Raw genomic sequence first — 19,725 nt, forward strand, 5'->3', positions numbered from 1 at the left:
GGCAGCAATATGGAAAACTTGGTCTCACCACCAGTTTTGGGCTTCCAACAACCCCATCTCTGTCCGCGCGAGCCTTATCCCTGGACGAATCAGATGACACGGGAAGTTTAGTATAGTATTAGCCAAAGACAAGGTAAGTTGGTCAAGTACGGAGTAAGGTTGCAAGGTAGAGTGAAGAAAGGTCCACTTGAGTTCACCACTCACATACACTTTGAAACGACGTCAACTCAGACTCCGTGCATTACATAATCATACTAAGAAGTCTCCTTACATAATCACTCCTGTGGAGTCATGGGCAAATCAGCACTTTCAGGTACCTAAGCACTAAGGTGCTTAACAAGTCACTTGCCCGTGCCTGCGTGCTGCGCGCTGTGTGCCTGCCTGAGTAAAGACTTATTGTCTATCACCACTGCCTGCCAGAGCCAGGTTTTCGCCGGTGCACGGCACACTCATTACTTCCTTTCCTCTTCTTACTGTCACGTTTGGCGAACTCGAAGCAAACATCAAGTTCGTTGGCCCAATTACAGGGCCTCGGTTGACTAGATACCCGTAGCAAGTTGTGAGTCAAAATCCCAATGACTCTCATCTCTGGCTTATATGAGTACATCATACATTCCCCCTCCAAGATGAGCTTGTAATTTCAGACAACGTCTTAATCATATTCATATCACTTGTCCCTAATGATTGATTTTTCGACACCAAGTCCTGGCTTTCTTGCTTTGACTCACCCTTCTTCGCTCTACTCATCTTGACTTGTCGCGACCTGTCTCGTCTCATCGCCCTGACGCCTTGCCCCAACCTTACTATCCATCAGCTAACCGCGCACCAGCCACTCGTATCGACTTTTCATCTTGAGCTCACCATCACCTCAAACCCCAGTGCGGTCTTGCATGTTCAGCCGTACCCACACCATCAACCCACCATTCATCGACTTCCTTTGACGATCCCGGGACCCAGACTGCTTGCCTCAAGGCCTGTGCTGCGCCCTTTCCTTACCTCATGCAACCGCGCTTGTGCTTGCGCCTCCGCCTCCATCACCACTGCTACCACGACCACCCTAGCCAAGGTGATTAAGCTGGGGCTGCTTCTGGAGTGAGACCAGAAGGACTCTATCTCGAAACTCAAAGATCACGGCCCGTGGTCTAACGCGGCGCACGTTCTACCCCTCGACTTTCTGCACTGGCGCATCTGCCGACTCGACACCTTCCAACTGTCAGGCCTGTCGTGTCATGCTACGTACCTGTGCTCAGCCTCGATCTGTCTTGACCTGGAACCGCTGCTCGGTGCCGCGCGCATCCTTGTACCCTTGCCTCATGAAGAGAAACTTTGACGCGTTTGTGGGTCGTCCGTCTGTCTCTTCGCCGTCCAAGATGACCACCTCCGTTGCCGCCTCGTCTATGAGCAACTTCACCACTGCAAATGATCCCCCGACACTCAGTCTTACTTCCAAAGAGCAGCAATTGAGGGATCTTTTGGTTGACGTTGCTGCCTTTATCGATGGAGCCGGTCGTTCACCTGAGCCTCTCGTCCTTCGATGGGCTGGGGGCTGGGTTCGTGATAAACTCCTTGGCATAGAGTCTCACGATATTGATACCGCCATCAATGCCATGACTGGGTATGCCTTTAGTCTGGAGCTGCGCGACTACTGTGCTCTAGAAGAGCATACAAAGAAGCACAATATTGGTCCCGATGATATGGGCAGCCTCCACAGGATTGCCGCGAATCCCGATAAGTCGAAGCACCTCGAGACAGCGACTACGCGTATGTTTGGTCTGGACGTTGACTTTGTCAATTTACGCAAGGAGACGTACACTCAGGACAGTCGCAATCCTACGATGGAGTTTGGTACTGCCGAGGAAGATGCTCTGCGCCGCGATGCCACCATTAACGCCCTCTTTTACAATTTGCACACCGGCCTGGTCGAAGATCTGACCGGAGGACTCACAGACATGAAGTCTCGCCTGATCCGCACACCCATGGAGCCTTTCCAGACCTTTACAGACGATCCCCTCAGAGTCCTGAGATTGCTCCGCTTCGCCAGTCGTCTCGACTTTTCAATTGATCCTGCTGCCACTGCAGTCATGGCCGACCCCCAAGTTTTGAACGCTCTGAAACTTAAAATTAGCCGCGAAAGGGTTGGTGTCGAGATGGAAAAGATGCTAAAGGGTTCGTCTGCCTATGCTTAACTTTTTTGATATACGAATCTGGTGAACTGACTCGTTTGGCTTTGTGCTGGAGCAGGTAAGAACCCATGCATGTCTCTGGACTTGATTCGAACCCTCAACCTGTACGAGGCCATCTTCACGGATTCTAGTGATAGCGGTCACCCGTCACCTGATCTCTCCAAGTGGAAACTGGCCTACGATCTCCTTGACAGGCTCGCTCATGACAAGGACCCCGGATTGATCTATGACGTTCTCGTCACATCCGACGAAGCTGCATACTTTGCTTGGAATTTGGCTGCAATTACCCCGTACTCCCACATAACGGAGGAAGTACCATTACCAAAGGCTCGGGGTACTGTGCCTCTGACTACGCTGGTTGCCCGGGAAGGCATCAAGGCCCCCAACAAGCTTTGCGATGTAATTACTGCAGCATATCGCCACCGCGTCGAGATTCTTGGTCTGAAGCAAAGCTTTGGTGCCGGGCAATCTAGGACTACCGAAAGGGGCATCGTTGGTATGGCAATTCGTAAGTGGGACAGCCATGGAGGCCACTGGCGAATCCAGGTACTCTATGCCTTACTTGTCGAGGCTATTGAAAAGTTGCCATCCGATTCACCTACGGGTAAGTACCGCCATCCCCGTACACCTCGTACCTTGCCCCGGAAAAGGTTGCTCATTCCGCCACAGACAGAGCAGAGTTTCTCTCTGGATGGCAAAAGTTCCTGGACCACCTTACTGATCTGGACGTCATGGACGCACCTTCGTTGACGCGCCTGGTTGACGGGCGATTGCTGGGAAAAGAACTCGGTGTCCGCCCCGGCAAGTGGATGGGCCAGGCCTTGGATGTTTGCGTTGCCTGGCAGCTTCGTCACCCAGACGAGACTGAGCCGGCAGGGGCCATTGAAGAGGTGCGACGACGGGCAGTAGAACTGGGGATCGAAGGGCTTCCCACATGATGAACCCAGCTGTACTGGGCAGAATGCCCTTGAAGACGGGCTCTGCACTATAAATCGAGCTAAGACTTCGACTGTCTTTGGCAGTGCCAGATGCAGGTTCTACTTGACAAAGGAGTGACGGCGAGGAGGGGTTGTGCCGGTGAAGACAATATTATTGCCTGAGGGGGGCCGGCTTGAAATACCCGAAGACCACTTGCTTGTTGAAGCTGTGAGGGAAATGCCACCAAATTTTCTGTGACATCTCTCTGTCTATGAAGGCATATTTTCTGTATATTCCTTACGTCTTCAATGCGGCGGTCCTTCATTGCCGGTCTGCCTGTACTCGAGTACAGAATTTTGTAGAAGCCTGCACAGCACCACACAGTGTATAACACTGTATATATACTGTACAAGTCTGTACGATTTGCCCTCCGAAGGCTGCACGCACTGATTTCACTCTCACTGTGCCCGCTCAATCCTGCTGCGACTTGCTTCCATCAACGGTTAACCATCTACTTTATTTCGGCAGGCGAAGAAGTCAGACTTCTCATGTCATCCGTGTTCCCAACTTGCCCAGAAAGGAACCTGTCATACGACCTGCATACAAGTAAACAAACCCGCATCAAGGGCCCTGTCCCGCCTCAATCGTCCACGTTTATTTGGTCTCACCATTGCCCGCTATGCTCTCCGACGTAGTTGAGGCCCTGCATCGAGCTACGTCCAGCTCACTTGAGTTCAACGTCGATAGAGGTCCGCATTTCCCTCGCGATCAAAGCAGTGCTTCGTTAGACTTTGGAAGCTGACAGGAGCCACAGATCTACCAAAACGATATACTCTCACAGACCTCGCACGAGACTTATCGGAGGTCGAGCATTTTGTGGGTTCGACCTATTAGTCCATCTAATTCGTCTTACACTGTTAGTCATTAACACCACCAGCAGCCACCAATATCCACTCTCAGCGCTCTTTCACTCTGTCTCAGAAACGCCGACCGCATCGACGAAGGGCCTCAAGATCACGAGTCTATCGCACAGCTATCTAGCCATGCACTGGGATTTGTGAGCAGCTCTTCTGGCCCGCTGTCAAACACTGACCCAGCTCTAGCCGAGCAGGCGTTGGATATCTTGAGAAGTCTTGTCGTGAGATTTTCTTCATCGCTTGACGACCAAGATCTCATTGTTATCGCTGCATACACCGACCGCAAGAGAACCTGGACGACCGTCAATGCAGAGCTTTATGCTAGAGAGATCCTGGAGCGTTCATTGGACGATGTTCAAAAGCAGGCGTTCATCACATCGGTAGTGCTGGAGGGCTTTATTCGACCCCTCTTCTCTCGGAACAGCTCTAGTCGCATCACTTCCACCGGCAGAAAAGCTCATTTCGCCGACGACAGTCAGGACCGCTTCACTCCTGGCGCTTCCGCTGATACCAATGACGCGAAATCTTGGAAAACTACTCAAGCTTATGCCATTACAGTGTTTTCCTGGGCTGTGGAACAATCCCATGTTGGTTACACTTCCGATGTCAAGTAGTCATGATGCTGGAATGGCCGGCTAACCATTGATCTACAGAATGCGCTTGTCGAAAAAAGTTGGCCGTTGTTCACTCCAGTTCTCCTCGCTCTCCTAGACGACCCCGATACAGAATATAAAGCAAGGGGCCTGGCTGTTCTAGGCGACTTTCTCGTCAAATGCCCAGGCAAGGTCCTCGTCCAAACCGGCCTGGGTGACGTTTTTGAGCAATCCGTCTTCCCCACCCTACTATCCTTGCCAACTCTGACGCCTGAGAAAGAGTCCCTTTTGCTACTTGGTCCGGCATATAGTGCAATCATCCGGCTTGCCAAAATTCAGTTTCCTGGGGAGGGGGACAGAGACAAAAAGAAAGGACTTCTTACTCGTTTGCTCAGGGAAGGAGTTTTTATGGGCTACTGGCAAGCGTCCGACTATGTTGGAATTGTTGAATTACTTGCTCGACAAACGACCTCTATCGTCAACGAACTCGGCTTTCTCGCCACAGCACATTTGAAGGTAACTCCACATGTCTCCAGCGTGATGCCTCAACTGCTAACTCTTCCATAGGAACTCCTGTCCATGATTTCTGCAATCATGACGGACCCCTTTCTCGCTTCTCATCCAAGCAGCATACAAGCGGCTGCGCAGGCGTTCGGTGCCATACTGGTGAACTGCTGGCCGAGAATTCCAGACGGGACACATGCAGGCGAAGTGCTTAGATCCACCAGCGTTTGCTGGTTGAATATGCTCGCTGAGCAAAGGAACGGGCCTGAGAATGCGGCGACCAAAGAGGCTTTAGCTGAAATCTCCAAACTTGCACCTATCCTGCGCGCGATCTTTGCAGCGGCCGATATGCCCTTAAAGCCTCACATATCGGCATTGCTAGCTGCGGAGCCTAGGCTCGAAGACTTGTTTGGAGACCAGGGGGATGGGGCAGTGGTGGTAGGTGAAGGGAACAGCGGAGGTGACCTCAATCAAGTGGCTGCTGTTTGAAGAACGACTTGCCACGAAGCCATTTCCTATAGGCCTTGTACCGCTTCTTCTGAGCATCCTCCTCGGTAACGGTAAGAGGATTGCTGCCAACCTTAAGGAGCTCCGCGTATACAGCGATATCCTCCTCGGTGCCGACAGGCGTTATCGCGTCGCTTTGCTCACTGCTCTGGACATAGTGCTGGTACTCGGATTGGTTTTCTGCCTGGATCGTTTCGGCAGACACTACCAGCGGCAGGTTTTGAGGGTGGCTGATGTACCGCTCATAGTCCTCGGCCTCTTGTTGGCTGACAGATGGATTGAGGGACTCACTAACGGCCTTCGTGAAGGTCCATTGAGCCGCTTTAGTCTTTTCCTGGGCTGTGGGCTTGATCTTTGACGGATCTTGTGGTTCTGCATGGGTCTCTTTCATAATTCCATGATGCCCAGTCACTCTGTCCTGCATTGGCTGAAGCCAGCGGTGGATGGAAATCCCCTTCCCACCTGCAGTACGATCCGACATGACCGATGCAGCGTCAATGTCCCGAGGGGACTTCAAGTCTTGCGGATCGACGATTGTCACCTCTTTTTTGGGCTTCTTCTTCTCGTGGGCGTCCATATCAGTCTCATTGCGAACTCGGAAAGGACTCAGGTCATACCGTCCATCTTGCGTGGATTTGAAGGGTATGTATTTGATGGTTGAGTTCATTTTATAGGGAAACATTTTCAGAAATGACGAGAGTGTGGATGGGCGATAGTATTCAACCCAGTAATCATCAAAGTGAGATACTGGCTTGTTCTTTGCCTCGCCTGGGGGTGGCATGTAAGGCGGGAAACTCCTTTCCTGCAAGTTGTCTGCAGTATACCAATTGATGTAGTTTCGCTTCGTCTTTTCGGACCAAGCTCGTGGGTCCGCATGATGAAGGTAGTAGTCGGTCGCAAGGTCCCATAGCATTGGTTGCCCTTGAGCAAATATGTAGTTGCCGAGGAAGAGGTTGTACGCTTCTTGGCGCTGCCCATCTAGGAAAGAGTTATTGTAATACCTCTTGAAGCTCTCGATCATGTCGCGAGAGTGGCTCGTCCATTGATTGATCTTGCGGTATGTTTCCATGGTATTGACAAGCTGGGAGCCACCATATTGCACAGCAATAGTGTCACCGTGATCGTGATACATGTGAGTGAAGAGATTAACGGCGTCTGTGTCATAGTTGATGGAAGTGTCTTCGAGAATGCCGAGTGCATGAAGCTGATGGCCTAGGGCCCTCTTCCCAATGACGAATTGGGCAGCGTTGGTTCGGTCAAGACAGTCTATACAGTTGGTTCGGGCCACGCCGTTTTGGACGCTGGTTGGGTACACCTTGCCATCGCCATCATGGAAGAATCCGGTCGTGGTGACAACATCCTCGGCAATGCGCTCCAGTGTACCTATAACGTCCTGGTCACGACTCTTCGCCGCTCGGCTCATGTCCCACGCCTTGTGAATGATTTTGCGGCCTTCGGGTAAGAACTGGTTCAGGTAGTTGATTGCGTTTGTATACTCCAGCAGCAGTTTGGATTCCCGCGGCGTCCGTTCTCTCGCTTTGACAAGATTCAGCACATAAATGGGAGCGCCGTAGCGCTCGAAAAGGTTGTCGAAATGAAGAGCGGCAGCACTGTAGAAAGGATCGACGAGATTCAACTCGATGGGGGGTTTTGGTGTCACGCCCGTGTTATCCTGTGTCCAGTACAGGGGAATGCTTCCCCGGTGCTGAACATAGGAAGTGTACTGCGGGCTGGAGAATAGCCTGTGTCCTGGGGCATGAAATGAAGTTGTCAAGGCTTCTGAGACGACTTGCTCCGTCTCAACATCATTTGCAACGTAACCCTATTCACATAGTGTCAGCCGCATTGTTTCTTGCATACTAGTTGGGCAAACTCACGAGGTCGTTGGCCCCTCGTTTGAGAAACCTCGCACCAGCAAAGAAACGAGATCGCCGAGCAATGATGGTGATATACGCAGTGCGCCCGTATATCGATAAGGCTATGAAACGCAGTCAGGTAGATGCCCAGTTGACTTATTAGTGTCATTTGCCAGTACTCACCAGCTTGGTCAATATAACCATGGATGATGGGATGGCACCAGTCGAACGGGTCCTTGAGTGCTTTCATGGCCGGCTGCAGCAGGTGGCTGTTCCACACAAACATGCCATTGAAGTCATCCATGGTCCCTGGAAGCCCCCGCGCAAGCGCTTCGCGCTCCCTGGTCAGATTGTGCTGCAGTGTGCGTGTAATATCGTACGAATAGCTGTAATAGAACGACCTGGTAAGATCCAGGTTGTTCAGTATGCCCAAGAACCGGGACTCTTCGGTGTTGCGAACGTCCGCCTTGAATCGATTGGGCGTCAGCGGCACAAGCTCTGTACCATCGACTTGATAGATATAATGCCCCCCAATCATTGCCACTGTGCTCTTTTTCGTGATCAGGAGCATGTAGTACGGTCCAGTGAACTTGATGAAACCTAGCAAGCCCCAGGCAGTGCATCGGAGCTTGATGCCACCAGTGCCTTTGTTGCCATCGTCGATCGTATCCAACAACTGGTTCATCTCCTTTTGGCTGTAGATGATCTTGTCGTCCGTAATGCTGAGCTCCGAGTCGTCGGTTGTTCTTTCAATCTTGAGAATGCGGTACCGCTTCTCCGTCACGTCTCCCCCCACAATGTAGTACCGCGTGGCAGTCTCATAAAGGCTGAATTTATGCATCTTGCGATCGAGGCGATCGGGACCCTTTTCATCATAAGCATCCGCCGCCCGAGCTGCAGAGTCAGGACTTGACGTTCTGACAAAGGGCTTTGCGACCGCGGGTTCTTCATCGACGTCATCTTCGCCGGGACGGATTTGCATCGCAGCATCGGAGGACAAAGCTTTCGCCGTTTCGTCGTTGTTGAGAAGTGGGAATACTGGTGAAAGATCTCGGCTGGATTTGCCCTTGTCAGCGTCGCCGGTGAAGGGCATGGGAGGATTCGAATCGCGGGATGCCGATCTTGCGGCCATCTTGAAATGAGTTGCGCATCCCTTTCGAGAAATGCAATGGGCAAGTTGCCTGTTCGTCGGGAGGGCATACACGGGGATATGGAAATTCGGGTTTGCCTGGAAGACTTGCCTGCTGGGCAAAGTTCAAAGCGACGTGACGTCACAGAAGCTAATAGGATACCACTGACGGATATTTTATTAGAAATCGTTAAATTAAATAGTTTCTTTTTTAAAATACTTACTTTAATTAAAGTAATTAATTACTAGTTCTTTATAGCTTAATTATTATAAAAAGGGGTTTTTTTTTTAATAAAGTAATTTACTAAGGCCATACTGTATATTATTTATTTATCTATTTTACTTTTACTAGCTATTTAAGTAGTTCTTAATATCGATTATATAGTATTAATATATAGTATTAATAAATACTTTTATTATTTTAATAAACTATTTTTTTAAACTTTTTTATTTTTTTAACTTTTTTTTATTATAACTTAATATATATAACTAAGACTAGGGCCCGCCCCGTAGGCTCGTAGCGGCTATAGTATATTATATATATAAGAATATAAAAATATAAAATAACTCTTATAAAATAAAAAAACTATAAAATAAGTTACGTAATAATAAAAATAAGAAAGTCTATATACTAAGGATACGGACCCTATTTTTTTAAAATATGGAGCTTATATATTTAAAATACGGGGCCCGTTAAAATAATATATAAATAAAAAATATATTTAAAAATAAGACTTATATATAATATAAACTTAAGCTAAGTTTAAAAATAGACTTTTTATAGTTTTTTTAATAATTAACTTAGTATTAGATCTTACGATCGTTTTTAATTATTTTTATTAAAACCCCTTTTTAATAATATTATAATTAATTATTAAAGCCTTATTTATTTTATAATTTATAAATATAGTTTTAAAAAAGCGATTTATAATTACAATACTATTTATTTAGTATTTATAAGCTTTAACTTTTATTAATATACTTATTATAACTAGCTAGCTATAATATCTTTTTTATAAAGTTTATAATTACGAATTATTAATAATAATATTAAGTACTTAACGCTATTATTTTATAAGCCTACGTACTTAGCTAAGTTAGTTATTTTTCTAAATAATAATAGTTTATAATAATATAGTATTAAAAATGCCCTTATTATTATTATTATTATTAAGAATAATATTAACTTTTATAAATACTAATATCTACTATACTTTTAACTTTAACTCGTATTTATTTATATTTTTTATCTTTATTAATTACTTAGGCAGTTCTTAATATCGATTATATAATATTAATATATAATATTAATAAGTACTCTTACTATCTTAATAGACTATTTTCTTTTTAAATTTTTTAACTTTTTAACTTTTTTTTTAAAAGATTTATAATTACGGATTATTAATAATAATATTAAGCGCCTAATACTATTACTTTATAAGCTACTTACGTAGTTAAGTTTATTACTCTCTAAGTAATAGTAGCTTATAATAATATAGTATTAGAAATACCCTCGTTACCGTTATTAAGAATAATATTAACTTTATTAATTTAATTTTATATTCTACCTTTACTAGCTGCTCGGGCGGTTCTGAATATCGTTTCTACAGTATTAATACACGATATTAATAAATACTCATACTATTTTAGTAAACTATTTTTTTAGATTTTCCTTAACTTTCCCTCTTATAAAGTTCATAATATAACTATAGATTAACTTTATTAATATCTCGTTTTTTTTATTAAAATTAAAAAACGCTTCCCTCGCTATTTATTATTATTACCTTATTATTATTATTATTAAATTATCTATTTACTCTTAAATATATATTATTAAAATACTAAGATATTAACTTATTAATTTGTAAAAATACTTTAAGGGCAAAAAGTTCGATCTTATAAGTATTATATTAAAGGACCCCGAATTATAATACGATCGTTTTAAAAAAATACGAATTAAATATTATTAGCTTAAAAATTAAAAATATTAATATAAGTATTATTATGATTAATACTTAGCTTATATAATATAATAGCCTCGAAATACTTAATTAATTCCTAAGTATTATTAATATTTTAAAATCGCTATATAAAAATAAATTAAATAAATTAAAAAGAGAAGTTTAGTATTATTAAAAAAAGTAAAAAATAGGGGGTAGTTTTTAGTTATTTAAAGAGTAATTAATATATTATAGTAGGGTTATTAATATCTTAAGTTTAGTTAGTATTAATAATTATTAATAATAGTTATTTTTTTTTATTCTACTTTTACTAATTACTCGGGCGGTTTTTAATATTATTTATATAGTATTAATATATAGTATTAATAAATACTCTTACTATTTTAATAAACTATTTTTTTTTAGATTTTTTATTTTTTTAACTTTTTTTTTTATAAATTCTAAGATTATTAATAACGATATTAAGCGCTTAACGCTACTATTTTATAAGCCCGCGTACCTAGCTAAGTTAACTATTTTTTTAAATATAGTAGCTTATAATAATAGTATTAGAAATACCCTCGTTACTATTATTAAGAATAATATTGACTTTACGATATTTACCTTAATATTTTTAATTTTAAGTTATATATATATATATATATATTTATTACCTCGTTTCTTTTATTAAAATAAAAAAACGCTTCCCTCGCTATTTATTATTATTACTTTATTATTATTATTATTACCCCATTACTATTACTATTACCCTATTACCCTATTATTATTATTATTAAATTATCTATTTTAACTATATACTATTAAAATACTAAGATACTTAGTTATTATCGACCCCTAGGGCTTTTTTAATAACTAAAAGTTCAATCTTATAAGTATTATACTAAAAGATCCCGAATTATAATATAATTATTTTAAAAAATACGGATTAAATATTATTAATTTAAAAATTAAAAAGATATATATTAATATAGCTATTATTTTAATAAGTACTTAGCTTATATAATACGGGCTTAAAATACTTAATTAATTTTGAAATATTATTAATATTTTAAAAACGTAATATAGAAATAAGTTAAAAAAAACTAAAAAAGATATTTTAAAGTTATTGAATAGAATAGAAAGTAGGGGTTAGTTTTTAGTTATTTAAAGGGCGATTAATATACTATAATAGCGGGGTTATTAATATTTTAAGTTTAGTTAGTATTAATAATTAATAATAACTATACTAGTTATAGCTAGCTATAACTAGTTATTACTAATTAATATAAAGTCTTATTAAAGTACGTAATAAAAACTCGATATTAACCTTAATAAACTAGCTTATTTATAAAAGCGAAAATAGCTCTTAATAAGGCGGGCCGGACCCTAAAGGGTTAATAATAGTTATAGCTAGTTATAGTTAGTTATAAAGTCTTATTAAAATACGTAATAAAAATACTTAATATTAACCCTAATAAATTAGCTTATTTATAAAAGCGAACATAGCCCTTAATAAGGCAGGCCGGACCCTAAAGGGACTTTAATTTATATATATATATAATATATTTATTATTTTATTTCTTTTATTAAAATTTAAAACGCTATTTCCCTCGCTATTACTATTACTATTATTATTTAATTATCTATTTTAAATAGACTTTATTAAAATACTAAGATATTAATAGCTCATTAACCCTTAGGGCTTTTTTAATAGCTAGAAGTTTAATTTTATAAGTATTATATTCCCCTTAATAGAGCAATCCGCTAGCGCCGTACTATATATTATATATTAGGGAAAACTAAGTATAATACGCTCTATACCTAATTACTAACTAAAATTAACTAACTTAACTAGTATTTCTTTTTTATTAACTCCTAACCTTCTACTATAGTCTTCTTAAGTTCTAGCTACTTATAAAGCGAGCTTTACTTATTTTAATATATATAGGACCTCTTAATACTAGCTTATATAAATAATCAAGTTTAATATAATCTCTTTTTTTATATAAATATTATTATTACTTAGGGGGTTTTATAAAAGCTATTTAAAATATTAACCTATTATTTTAATTTTATATATTTTTAATTTGTTTATTATAATTATTATAACGAAATTAATATTAATATATTAAATCTTATTATTTATATGAGCTTAGCTCCCTTTAGGGTCCGACCTGCCTTATTAGGGACCATCTTCGCCTTTACGGGCAAGCTAGTCTATTAGGGTTAATATTAAGTATCTTTATTACGTACTTTAATAAGACTTTATATTAACTAACGATAGCCGGTTATAGCCGGCATAGCCGTTATTAACTATCAATATTAACTAAACTTAAGATATTATTAATAACCCCGCTACTATAATATATTAATCGCCCTCTAAATAGTTAAAAACTACCCCCTACTTTCTACCTTTTTTAATAGTTCTAGATTTTTTTTTTTAGTCTTTCCGAATTTCCTATTTTATTATAGCGATATTAAAGTATTAATAATACTTAGGAATCGGTTAGGTATATTGAGGCTATATTATATAAGCTAAGTACTAATAATAGTAATATTTATAAGGGTATATACGTTTTTTCGGATTTTTAAGTTAATAGTAGCTAGTTTATACTCCTTTAGATAATCTTTTTATAAATCGGGATTATTAAGTATAATATTAATAAGATCGAATTATTAGCCCTTAAGGTATTTTTATAAGTTAACGAGTTAGCGTTTTAGTATTCCGAATGTTCTTAAGAGTAAGTAAATAGTTTAATAGTAATAGTAATAGCGATAGTATAATAATAATAAATAGCGAGGGAAGTAGCGTTTTTCGATTTTAATAAAAGAAACGAGGTAACGAATATATATATATATATATTAGGGTAGATATTAATAAAGTCGGTATTATTCTTAACGATAGCAACGAGGGTATCTCCGATACTATACTATTATAAGCTATTATTACCTAGAGGGGTAGTAAACTTAGCTAAGTACGTAGTAGGCTTATAAAGTAGTAGCGTCGGGCGTTTAGTATTGCTATTAATAATTTTAAACTTTATAAGAGGGAAAGTTAAAAAAGTAGAAAATTTAAAAAAAAATAGTTTATTAAGATAGTAAGAGTATATATTAATATTATATATTAATACTGTATAAACGATACTAAGAATTACCCGAGTAGCTAGTAAAAATAGAATATAAAAATAAATATAAGCTTAGCTATTTATAATATTTATAATATTATTTAGCTAAATCCTATATTATTAAAAAGTATTTTAACATTTTTGAAATATATTTATATTAATTATAATAATTATAGTATTAAACTAATTAAAGAGGGCGCCTAGTTTAAAAAAAAGTAGACTTATTAATAAGTATTTTTAGCTTACTAATTACTAATTATATATTAAGAGTAGGGTAGTTATTTATATATTAATAAGTTTATTTAATAAATTTATTTAGTTTAAATAAAGAGTAGTTTTAAATAATATTAGAAGCGATAAAAATAAAAAGAATTTTTATAAGCTTTAGTATAAAGAGTAATCAGTATTAACCTATTTAGCCTTTTTTTTAAAAAACTTCTACGTCGCTATTAAAATTTAGAACTTTTATAGTTAAGGGCCGTTTTTAATTATTATAGCCGATTATTATAGCTAATTATTACGGCTAGTTTTTATTATTAACTTTTTTAATTAGCGCTATTATTAAAAAGAGTAGCTTACTTATTCCGAATTAAATAATAGATTTAATATTAGAATTATTATATAATATTAAGTATATACTTAGGATATATTACGTATATTATATAATTAAAAAGTGTATTATATAATCTAATTTTTTCTAAAAGCGTGATCTTATTAAGGTCGATTTTTTATTTTTATAAAGTTGGAAAAAAACTACTATATAAATATTATATTAAACGACCCCGAGCTATAAAAAGACCGCTTTAATAAATATTATATTTATAATATTAACTTGAAAGAAACGGATAAATATATTATTATAAACGTCGCCCTTATTAACGCCTTTTTAATATAATAAAGTAATATAAATAAGCCTAGACTTAATAATATAATTAGAAATTTAAAAAGAGTATAAGTAAGCGTATTAAATAAGAATATTAAGGAGAGGTTATTATGAAATAAAATAAAGAGAGAAAGTAAGGGGTAGTATTCGGCTATTTAAAGGGCGATTAATATATTATAATAAGATCGTTAATATTTATTTAATAACGGCTACGGCTAGCTATAGTTAGTTATAAAGTTTTATTAAAATACGTAATAAAAATACTTAATATTAACCTTAATAAACTAGCTTACTTATAAAAGCGAAAATAGCCCTTAATAGAGTAGACCGGACCCTGAAGGGGTACTATATATTATATATTAAAAAAAACTAAGTATATTACGCTCTATATTTAATTACTAATTAAAATAATTAACTAACTTAACTATTATCTCCTTTTTATCAACTCCTAAGTTTTTATTATAATTATCTAGGTTCTAATTATTTATAAAAATAGCTTTATTTATTTCAATATCTATAAAACAAGCTTTATTTATTTTAATATATATAAAAATTTCTAATATTAATTTGTATAAATAGCTAAGTTTAGTATAATATATTCTTTTTTATAAATATTATTATAATTTAAAAAGGCTTATAAGAGCTATTTAAAATACTAATTTATTATTTTAATTTTATCTAATTTTATATTCTACTTTTACTAATTACTTAAGCAGTTCTTAATATTAATTATATAATATTAATATATAGTATTAATAAATACTCCTACTATTTCGATAGACTATTTTTTTTTAAATTTTCTACTTTTTTAACTTTCCCTCTTATAAAGTTTAAGATTATTAACGGCAATATTAGTTAGTTTATATATATATATATTCGTTATCGTTAATCCGTAATTATAAACTTTATAAGAGGGAAAGTTTAAAAAGGTAGAATAATATTTAAAAAAAAAATAGTCTAATAAGATAGTGGGAGTATTTACTAATACTATGTATTAATACTATGTAACTAATATCGAGGATCGCCCGAGTAGCTAGTAAAGGTAGAAATAAAAAAAATAAATATATATTCGTTATTTCGTTTTTTTTATTAAAATTAAAAAACGCTTCCCTCGCTATTTATTATTATTATATTATTATTATTACTATTACTATTACTACTATTATTATTATTATATTATTATTATTATTATTACTACTATTACTATTACTATTACTATTACTATTACTATTACTACTATTATTATTATTATTATTATTATTATTATTATTATTATTATTATTATTATTATTATTATTATTATTATTATTATTATTATTATTATTATTATTATTATTATTATTCTTATTATTCTTATTATTACCGAACTTATATAATATAGCTTTAATATACTGTTATAAAGGTAACTTTATTTACCTTATTATTCGCCTTATTATTAATATTACGTAAGGAATATGTATACTATAATAATCTACGTTTTTCGTAGATTATTATAAGTATTGATTATATAAGTAATACTGCTTATATAAGCTTATGTAAGCGATGGAAAGTACTAGAAGGTAACGGAATAAGCTAGAATCCTCTCGAGACGGAATTACGTACTACGACTACGCATTTACTTACGTATGCGCTTATTGATTATTTCATAATTAATAAGCAATAGAATATTCTAGTATAAGGTTTATATACCTATATATAGGCGTATATTTACTTACTTAGACCTTTCGTTAAGTAAGCAACTTCTTATATAGTAATAGTTAATATTAGTTATAGCTAGCTATAGCTAGTTATAATTAGTTTTAAAGTTCTATTAAAATAATATATAATAAAAACTCGATATTAACCCTCATAAACTAGTTTATTTATAAAAATAAAAATCCCTCTAACGGAGTAATCTACCGGGGCCGTACTATATATTACGTATTAAGGAAAACTAAGTATAATACGCTCTATACTTAACTATTAACTAAAATAGCTCTTAACCTTCTACCGTAGTCCTCCTAAGTTCTAGCCGCTTATAGAACGAGCTTTACCTACTTTAATATATATAAGACCTCTTAATACTAGCTTACGTAAATAGCTAGGTTTAGTATAATCTTTTTTTAATATAAGTATTATCGTTACTTAGGGGGTCTTATAAGAGCTATTTAAAGCGCTAGCTTATTATTTTAACTTTATATATTTTTAACCTATTTATTATAATTATTATAACTAGGCTAGTATTAATATTTTAAATCTTAATACTTATATTAACTTAGTTATTTATAATATTTATAATATTACTTAGCTAAATTCCGTATTATTAAAGAGTACTTTATTACTCCTTAAGCATACTTATATTAGTTATAATAGCTATAATATTAAGCTAGTTAAAGAGGGCGCTTAGCCTAAGAGGGATAGACTTATTAATAAGCATCTTTAGCTTATAAATAAGCATCTTTAGTTTATTAATAAGCATCTTTAGCTTATTAATTATTAACTTAAAGTAGCAATTTATATATTAATAAGTTTATTTAGTAGATTTATTTAATAAATTTATTTAATAAATTTATTTAATAAATTTATTTAGTTTAAATAGAAGTTAGTTTAAATAGAGAGTAGCTTTAGGTAATATTAAAAACGATAAGGATAGAAAAATCTTTATAAGCTTTAATATAAAGAGTAACAAATATTAGCTTATTTAGCCCTTTTTTTTAAAAAACCTCTATATTACTATTAAAGTTTAAAACTTTTATTAATAAGGGCCGCTTTTAACTATTATAGCTAACTATTATAGCTAATTATTATAGCTAACCTCTATTATTAACCTTTTTAACTAATATTACTATATAAAGGGTAGCTTACTTATACTAAATTAAGTAGTAGTTTTTATATTAAAATTATTATATTATATTAAGCGTATACTTAAGATATATTACGTATATTATATAATTAAAAAGTATATTATATTATTTAATTTCCTTTTAAAACGGAATCCCGTTAAGGTTAATTTCTTATACTTATAAAGCTAAAAAAAAAACCACTATATAAAAATAAAAATAGCCCTTAATAAAGCGGACCGGACCCTAAAAGGATTATTTTAATTTTATATAGTAGTTTTTTCTAGCTTTATAAATATAAAAAATCGACCTTAACGGGATTATACTTTTAAAAGAAATTATATAATATAATATACTTTATAATTATATAATATATGTAATATACCCTAAGTACGTACTTTATATAATATAATAGTTTAATTAATATTGCCGTTAATAATCCGTAGTTATGTTTTAAACTTTATAGGAGGGGAAGTTAAGGAAAATCTAAAGAAATAGTCTACCGAGATAGTAGGAGTATCTATTGATATTATATATTAATATTATATAGATAATATTAAGAACTGCCCGAGTAGCTAGTAAAGGTAGAATAAAAAAAAATAGCTTTAATGTAAAAATTATTATATATTTTAGAATAAGTAAACTATTTTTTACGTAATAATATTAATTAAAAACGTTAATAATCGAGGTTATTTATATAGTAGTTTTTTTTCAGTTTTATAAATATAAAAGATCGACTTTAACGGGATTACGTTCTTAAAAGAAATTATAAAATATAATTTACTTTTTAATCATATAATATACGTAATATGTTCTAAGTACGCGCTTAACGTAATATAAAAATTTTAATATAAAAACTACTATTTAATTCGGGATAAGTAAACTACTTTTTATATAATAATACTAATTAAAAAGGTTAATACTAAAAATTAGTTATAATAATTAGCTATAATAGTTAGCTATAATAGTTAAAAGCGGCTCTTAATTATAAAGTTTTAAACTTTAATAATAATATAGAAGTTTTCAAAAAAAGGGCTAAATAGGCTAATATTCATTACTTTTTAAAACTTATAAAGATTTTTTTTATCGCTTTTAATATTAACTAAAGCTACTCTCTATTTAAACGAAATAAATTTACTAAATAAACTTATTAATATATAAGCTATTATTTTAAAAATACTTATTAATAAGTCTGCCCCTTTCGGGCTAAGCGCCCTCGGCTAGCTCAATATTATAACTATTATAACTAACGTAAATATACTTAAAAAATAATAAAGTACTTTTTAATAATACGGAATTTAGCTAAATAATATTATAAATATTATAAATAGCTAAGTTAATATAAATATTGAGATTTAATATATTAATATTAGCCTAATCATAATAATTATAATAAATAAGCTAAAAATATATAAAGTTAAAATAATAAGTTAATATTTTAAATAGCTTTTATAAGACCTCCTAAGTAATAATAATATTTATATAAAAAAAGAGATTATACTAAACTTAGCTATTTATATAAACTAATATTAAGAGGTTTTATGCGTATTAAAATAAGTAAAGCTTGTTTTATAAGTAGTTACGTAGTAAAAAGTTAGGAGCTATTTTAGTTAGTAATTAAGTATAGAGCGTATTATATTTAGTTTTCCTTAATACGTAATATACGGTACGGCCCCGGCGGGTTACTCCGTCGGGGGAATAGAGGTTAGTTATAAAAGTTAGAAATAGTCCTTGATTATATAAGTTCTGAACTTTAATAATAATATAAAAGTTTTTAAAAAAAAGGTTCAAAGGGCTAATATTTAATTACTTATACTAAAGCTCATAAAAATTCTTTTTACTCTTATTATTTTTAATATTACTTAAAGCTACTCTTTATTTAAACTAAATAACTTTATTAAATAAACTTATTAAATAAACTTATTAATATATAAATTACTATTCTAAAAATACTCCTTAATAAGTCCCCCTCTCTAGAGCTTAATAAGTTCTTAGGCCCTCTTAGCGCTCTAACTATTATAATTAATATAAATAAATTTAAAAAATAGTATAATATTTTTTAATAATATAAAATCTAGTTAAATAATAATATAAACGTTATAAATAGTTAAGTTAATATAAATATTGAAATCCGGTATATTAGTATTAATTTAATAATTATATTTTATAAAATTAAAAATCTTCTTAATATAACTTATCTTATAAATATTAAAAAATATATAAGGAGTTCTCTAATTTTTAATAAAAAAGAGTATATAATATAAGATCTAGCTACTTATATAAGCTAGTATTAAGAGGTTTTATTTGATTTTTTATTCTGCTTTTACTAACTACTCGGGCGGTTCTCGATT

At 34.3% G+C, this 19,725-nt stretch overlaps 3 protein-coding genes across 3 annotated transcripts, besides 1 other annotated feature; 2 read left to right on the forward strand and 1 right to left on the reverse strand.

The window, feature by feature from the left end:
• The first annotated feature begins 680 nt into the window (after positions 1 to 680).
• Positions 681 to 752: a sequence feature (Short protein (CPAR01_15893, KAK1518244.1) was converted to a misc_feature.).
• Positions 753 to 1,127: 375 nt separating this feature from the next.
• On the forward strand, positions 1,128 to 3,121 carry CPAR01_15894 (poly A polymerase head domain-containing protein; the record flags this gene model as incomplete). Its single annotated transcript, XM_060500139.1, has 3 exons — positions 1,128 to 2,166; positions 2,242 to 2,787; positions 2,853 to 3,121. Coding segments are annotated over 3 exons (1,854 nt in total), but the record flags the coding sequence as incomplete, so codon positions are not given.
• A 659-nt stretch (positions 3,122 to 3,780) lies between these two features.
• CPAR01_15895 (uncharacterized protein) lies at positions 3,781 to 5,366 on the forward strand (the record flags this gene model as incomplete). Its single annotated transcript, XM_060500140.1, has 6 exons — positions 3,781 to 3,884; positions 3,943 to 4,017; positions 4,083 to 4,623; positions 4,672 to 5,127; positions 5,179 to 5,277; positions 5,331 to 5,366. The coding sequence occupies 6 exons, from the start codon at positions 3,781 to 3,783 to the stop codon at positions 5,364 to 5,366; spliced, it is 1,311 nt and encodes a 436-aa protein (XP_060341329.1).
• A 215-nt stretch (positions 5,367 to 5,581) lies between these two features.
• On the reverse strand, positions 5,582 to 8,610 carry CPAR01_15896 (uncharacterized protein; the record flags this gene model as incomplete). The annotated part of the gene is made up of 3 exons (XM_060500141.1): positions 5,582 to 7,444; positions 7,500 to 7,600; positions 7,662 to 8,610. 3 exons carry the CDS (start codon positions 8,608 to 8,610, stop codon positions 5,582 to 5,584), a joined length of 2,913 nt encoding a protein of 970 aa, XP_060341330.1.
• Between the last annotated feature and the right edge of the window lie 11,115 nt (positions 8,611 to 19,725).

This window comes from Colletotrichum paranaense, assembly GCF_030867605.1.
Source record: "Colletotrichum paranaense strain IMI 384185 chromosome Unknown Scaffold_21.1, whole genome shotgun sequence".
Classification (NCBI taxonomy): domain Eukaryota; kingdom Fungi; phylum Ascomycota; class Sordariomycetes; order Glomerellales; family Glomerellaceae; genus Colletotrichum; species Colletotrichum paranaense.